The sequence below is a fragment of the Setaria viridis genome, chromosome 1, assembly GCF_005286985.2.
Source record: "Setaria viridis chromosome 1, Setaria_viridis_v4.0, whole genome shotgun sequence".
NCBI classification, from domain to species: domain Eukaryota; kingdom Viridiplantae; phylum Streptophyta; class Magnoliopsida; order Poales; family Poaceae; genus Setaria; species Setaria viridis.
The window spans coordinates 1,694,973-1,701,405 of NC_048263.2; the positions used below are offsets into that span (position 1 = coordinate 1,694,973).

General features: G+C 45.3%; 1 protein-coding gene across 1 annotated transcript; it reads right to left on the minus strand.

Annotated features, from left to right (window-relative positions):
- Nucleotides 1–2,460: 2,460 nt before the first annotated feature.
- On the minus strand, nt 2,461–6,015 carry LOC117841512 (prefoldin subunit 6). Its single transcript, XM_034721905.2, has 5 exons — nt 5,831–6,015; nt 5,660–5,730; nt 5,435–5,559; nt 5,280–5,340; nt 2,461–2,837 (listed from the first exon to the last, which is right to left on the minus strand). Exons 1-5 carry the CDS (start codon nt 5,916–5,918, stop codon nt 2,790–2,792), a joined length of 393 nt encoding a protein of 130 aa, XP_034577796.1. The 5' UTR covers nt 5,919–6,015; the 3' UTR covers nt 2,461–2,789.
- Nucleotides 6,016–6,433: the final 418 nt, after the last annotated feature.

Sequence of the window (6,433 nt, forward strand, 5' to 3'; positions counted from 1 at the left end):
TTTATTCCAAACCTGTTTTAATTTGCTCCTACGCGGAGTCGAACCTGTGCCTACTACTCAGGTACTCTAACCACTATGCCGGAGACCCTTTCACCGCACAGTTTTTCTTCCCTGTTAACTATCCACTAGTACTTCATACCAAGAGGAAAAAATCGACAAACTTAAATATTCGAATAGATCAAAGTCTCCTTGGATGTCTGCGTCTCATCTTTCTCCTACTAATTTTTTCTATTTTTCTCCACAAATTAAAAAAGAAAACTATTTACATACATGATGATGTCCTTTCCGATCATTCCCACAAGGGGCTATACACCTGCTCAACAGAGCCCTCCACACAACAATGGTACTGGTGATCAATCGCCTCATACCCCACAATACCACCCTCATACCCATTAGAGTACACATACCAACCCTCCGTCTCATGCCCCATTAAGGACACCTCAGGCCAATACCCAAACGATCCACCTTCATAGTGATCATCAAGGTCCAACAGCATGTCTTGGAGCCTGCCACAATCCTCACTCGACTCTCCGGCCACGCTCTCGCCATCGGCCATCCTCACCGCCACATCACCGCCACTACCGATCTCTGCCTCAAGCGACCGGATGACGTGGCTCAGCCGGTCCACATCACCATCTGCCATATCCGAGGGCGGCAGGTCCTCCATCAGCTCCATCAAGAGCGCCCCGTCAGCCTCGGCCAGGTCCATGGCCTGGCCGAGGTCGACGTGGTAGCTCTCTCCCATTGCAATGGCACACTCACCATCCTCCCTCTGGTTCCACACCTGAGCCATGTGTGTGCAGCTTAGATGTAGGCCAGACAGAACAATTGCAATTGGTGCTTGGAAAGAGGAATATGGAGCTGAATGCCTTGGTGGCCGAAGGGGCAGGGGGTGCGTGCTTATATAGTGTCATGGGGGGAGGGTTTGGTCCACAATTAACAAATCATCAGGCACCAGGTTCCGTCCACAATTTGCAGCAATTTGATTGGGTGATTACGCTACTAATCGGATGCCTGACAGCCTGTGATTATCGTTGGTCATGGGTGGCCAATGCAAGTGGATCGGAGGCGGCCGTACCTGAATTCCAGGCAAGCGAGCACGCAAAACCGGTGGCCGGCCGAACTGCAGGTAGGTTGCTGAGGATGGCGGGAAAGCGATGGTGATTGGCGTGCGTGGTGGGGATGCAGCGGCCCAGCGGTGGACAAGATCCGGCAGGGCCGGCATTATTGATATCTTATGCTCGCGTCGACGCTGCAGCCACCGTGCGCGCGGTGCCTACCCGATTATATATCCTATTCATGACAAGATCAGAAATGGTGGTTGGCTGTTGCAGCTCACTCAAATCTCAAATGATCTTGCAAAAAGAAAAGGACGATGAACTGGAACACAATCCTCATGTGGAACCTTCGCACGCACGCACGCATCAAGTACAAGGAACACCGATCAATCAATCAATCGAGTTTGTCGAAACTGCCCTCTTGGAAAGAAAAAAAAATCCACTTGTCCAAGCTCATCTGTCACCGAACTGCCTCCCTGTCTCCGCGGCAAGCGGCCGGCCACAATCACAACTCGACAACGAAAATCCTGCAGCAGGTGCCCGGCCGACCAAGTTGCGGTGCTAATTATGCGTCATTAACTCTAAGGCTAGTCCCAGTGCACACTTTTATGGTACAGTTACCAAGATTGAGAACTTGGTAACTGTGCCAATTGAGTGTTACGGGGATGAAACTCTTCTCTCTTCTGATGAAACTCCCCTTATAATAACCTTACCAAGTCAGCAATTTTACTGATGTGACAACAAATTTAATGCGTATGAAATTCATATAAAACTCTCATTAAGCCTGGCCTAATCAGCCGACGCACTAATTTGGTCAGAGGATACGGTAGGTTAGATATACCTAGGCGTCTAGGCCAGAGGATGCTGGGCTCCTAGTCCTCGAGTACATGTATAATATGTATGGCCCACTTTCCAACCAAGTACCACTGATAACAAATCTTTAATCCTTTAATTAACTCGGGAAGCATCACGAAATTAGTTCAGGGTCAAAGTGGTTTTGCAATCCGTGCGGCGAGAGCGGATCATTTGGCCACCGTGCGCATCATGGAAAGGTGGCATGTATGCCATATAAAATGGTTGTGGATGCCATTGTGTGATGTGAGGTAGCATGTGAGATGTATGCGAGGTTAGGGACCAAGTGGGCACGCAAATGCTCCTCTCGTGGAGAAGATGGCAGATCTCCACGTCTTCCGGCTTCGTGTCCACAGTCGAGACCAAAACAGCCGGAAGCCGGCCATGGAACCCTTTTTTGTTCTTGAGAGGACGGAGCTGCTCCTTTCTCTCACAGTCCGTAGAGAATGTACAGGGGCCACAAGTCAACAACTACGCTAACTGAAAACTTACCGATAGGTTACTAGGATGGAACCCACTTCAGCAATACAAATTAAGAGTAGAAACAATCTTGACCAATATCCCTCTTTCGGAAGCATTCACTTGAGAGTAAGTAAACATGGCACAAAATGCAATGATACGCCAATAAATTCAGCCGAGGATACCACTACAAGCTTACCCTACACCTTCAATCTATTAGCGGACTTTTACATCACAGCATCCACAGAATAACATACTTGCCTAGAGACCTCAAGAATGTCTCAATCTCACAACACAACCATTTCTTTCTTTCTTTTCAGAGATGAGAATACTGGACACCTAATTCCACACAAAAAACTGGATGGTATTGGGATGGATTGCAGGAAGGCCTTGGAGTAGTTGCAATCAACAAGCAGATGTCTAAGCCTTAGCTTGTACAGCTTGCATCCTCTGTTGCAACTTGAATATCTGCATAGCGAAGGAGAATATAAATCAATGAAAGGTCCTAAAGATAGCTAATAATGCTACTCACTTTAACTTAACCAGATCAACAATCAACTGTTGTATGCAAATGCATAGACTACTTACCTACTATTGTGAATTGAACCTACTACCAAATATGCAACCGAAAAGTATTTTAACTGAAGTAAATGGCTCCAAAATACTGAACTTTTATGGCACACCAGTCAAAATACAGGTACTTATAACTAAAGTTCACTTGCATTGACATAAAAGAAACCAGTTTAAAGTTTTCGCAGGTCACCGGAGATGCTAAATATCCTTAGTCCCCTACTGGGAGTGTACTTCACTTGTATTGTTCTGCCACATGCTCCAAAAGAGCAGCAGTAACATGGAGGAACCTTGTTGCCCAGGGAATGGAACAAAGCTCTGCAGTGAAGCATCAAGCTGGCTAGGTAATACAAAGCTACGGAGAGACCTAAAATGAGCTGTAGATGCTTTTATAATCCTAAGTAAAGTTTATTGAAAGTCCACTCTAGGAACATCAACTACTAATCCTATTTCAACTTTAATTATCTAATCCATGAACATTTACCCATACTAGAGTTAGTCTGTTAAGAACAACTACATAACAGCGCAATGCATATGCATATGGTCTATTAATGCAATGCATATGCATGTATCATATTCTCAATGGAGTAATTCAATTGTTTGCATTGGTCATGTATCAGAATATGCCTCAGGACTGCAGCTTGACACCAGTTCATTGTCTAGCTGGATCCAACCCCCTCAATCGCCAATAGCGTGCTGCTATAGCGACTGCTAACCTACCATTGCTTTTGATAGTGGTTTCTCACTGCTGGTAGTGTTCTCCAGACCCAGAGTATCTGCTCACAAGTCAGGGCAATAGATCTGGCCATAGTGCTCAGTGGTACTTCAAGCTGCACTATGAATTGAAGCCATTACATGTTTTGTCTACTCAAGGCACTGCCGCTTCCTCCTCTTGCCAAGAACACTTAGATCAGGAGACAGAGGAAAGTCCAGATTCTATCTTCTGTCTAGTTAGTTTTTAAACAATATTTTATCTCAGTCCAATTCGTGGTTGCGCGGATTTCAGGTTAAGAAAAATATTAGTCTCCATGTGAATAAAGTAAAGAATAAGAACTAAATCATCCCTCCCTTTCACACTACTAGACTGTACACTTCTACTCCGTGTCTGTCTCCTCTTCATCTCCGTGTTCTCATCCAGATACAGACACAATTATCTCTTGAGAAAAAGACTGGCCACAACAAAATATACTAGATACAAACTAGAGTCCAAAGAAAGTTAGAGATAAGGTAGGTTTAACCAAATGAATAAGTAGCTACCATGCCCGTTTCAAAAAAAAAAAGCTACCACGCAACTATAAGTGGACATAAGGCTGATCCCCTTGTGCCACCGCGCAGGCCCTGCCTATGACTATGAGTGGGACTTGTCATTTTCTTCTGATAGAACTTTTAAGTTCCATTATGCACATGGTGAAGCTAAATCGACAACATAAGGACTCAATACAAAGTCCGGAGCAATATCAATCCATTGATGGGTTTCTTGCCCAACCTGGTGCCATGTCTAGCTAGAGGATGCGCAACATTATTCCATTCTCTAAACAAAACGATAATCGGACATTATCCAACACAAGATTCATTTCTCACCTCCCTTACTTGGCAGCCAAATCAAACTCATTGGGGTTACCAGTTTTGTGTTGCAAAGGGGGATTCAATAAATCTTAGTGCACTTTATGATACCACTGCAATAGCACTATCTTCAGTTATCCACATTCTACCACATTAGCTATTCTTTGCTAGAATTTTTGTGAGTACATAATCAAATATGTCACAATTATCACACCTCTAATTAAATATGCTTTAATTTTTCCACACAGGAAGTTAACAGGAATGGTATTGATAGTTATCATTCTAACAGTGTACACACCTGGAATGCTCTGAACAAACAGTTTTTTTTTTCAAACTAAATTTCTTGGCTACGAGAGATAAGATGGAAAGTTTCAACAATAATGAATGCAATTTTGCTAAAGGCAGCAAAAGATTTGGCATGCGTATAGGTAGTTCTAGATTAGTTCCGCATATGACCTACTAGTTCATGTGATTTTACTACGAATCACAGAGGTTTAGCTAATTCCAGTGAGGATAAGGGCAACAAGGGGATGAAAGGTACAGCTAATGTTCACAGAATTCATAGCATAGCTATAAAGTTCAAAATCATCTACATAATACTCGAATAGTTAGCTATCCTGATCACAATATAACAAAGATGGCATATTATATCATGCTTCTCTACTTCTCGACTCCATCCAAATTCAAAAGAAATGCATATAGAAAAGTTACCGTAGATAAGTTTGGGAAAATCATCTGCTGATCACAATAATAAAGATAAGAAGCAATACAACATACCGATTCCTTCTTGCTGTTCTGCTTGTCCTCCAAATCCTTCAGTGCCCGATCCATCCGCTTCCTGAAAAATAGCCAATCCCATACAATCAACACAATAACGCTAAGACACCACGCGCTGATCAAATCGCAAACCAGACCAGATCAAAGCCACTCACAGCTCTGCCGAGATGTACTCAATGCGCTTCTTGACGTTGGCCTTGGCCTCCGCAAGGTCCTGCTTGACCAGCACCGGTCCGATGAGCTTGTACACGTTCGCCCCATCGTTCAGTAGCTCCAACTCCTGCCAAACCAAATCAAATCAGACACTCAGAGTCACAATCAACAACCGTTTCGGAGCCGAAGCGAGCTAGAAAGTCAGGAATCGCGGGTCGAGTGCGTGCCTTGAGGACGAGCTCGTTCTCGCCAACCTGGATGGTGTACTGCTTGCGGACCTGGTGGTTCTTCGAGATGTCTGCGAGGGGGGAGGAGAGGAGCAGCGGAAGTTAGAAGTGAGCTAGGGTTTGGAGGCGGAGGCGAGGGAGGGGATCCGGGGGAGTAGGGAGAGCGCCTGCCTTTCTGGATCTTGCTGAGTGCGTTAGCCTGGACCTCGAGATCCTTCTGCATCTCACGGACGGCCGCCGGGGTCGACGACGACGCCATGGCCTGCCCGCTGCTGCTGCTGCCGCTTCCTCCGCCGCCGGCTTCGGGAAGGAGTGGCTGAGTGGGACGTGGGTTGGGCTTTCCTTCGTCGTCCGCCAAATGCAGGACTAATTGACTTTTCTAACTAGTGGGTCGGGCTGCAAATAGGCAGGAATTATAGGCTTTTTTTTTCAGTATCCTTTGACATGGGCCCGTGTGTATTTGCATTTCTCAGCCCACGATCTTTCGCGTTTGCTACATATAGCAGAAAAAGGGGCTTCAATGGGTTGTTTTATGCGCTCTCTCACTCTCCCTACAAGATGGGCCCCTATGCATGGCATTTCTCGGCCCACGACCCCTTTTGCAGTTGTTTTTTTCTGGAAAGACCTTTTGCTGTTTTGAGGAAAAACAAACGGAGAGAAGAAAAATCTGCAACGGATTATGCCAGGCCAAAGTACGAAAGATCCAATTTGCAACTTGCAGGGCTCATCCTCCTCCGCCCATGATATGCAAAGATCATGATGACTTGATGAGTG

Coding starts and splice junctions, on each gene's coding strand:
- LOC117841512 (XM_034721905.2), bottom strand. CDS start 5,918: ATGGCGTCGTCGTCGACCCCGGCGGCCGTCCGTGAGATGCAGAAGGAT. Junction 5,560..5,659: donor AGAACGAGCTCGTCCTCAAG/GCACGCACTCGA, acceptor TTGGTTTGGCAG/GAGTTGGAGCTACTGAACGA. Junction 2,838..5,279: donor AGAACAGCAAGAAGGAATCG/GTATGTTGTATT, acceptor TTCGCTATGCAG/ATATTCAAGTTGCAACAGAG.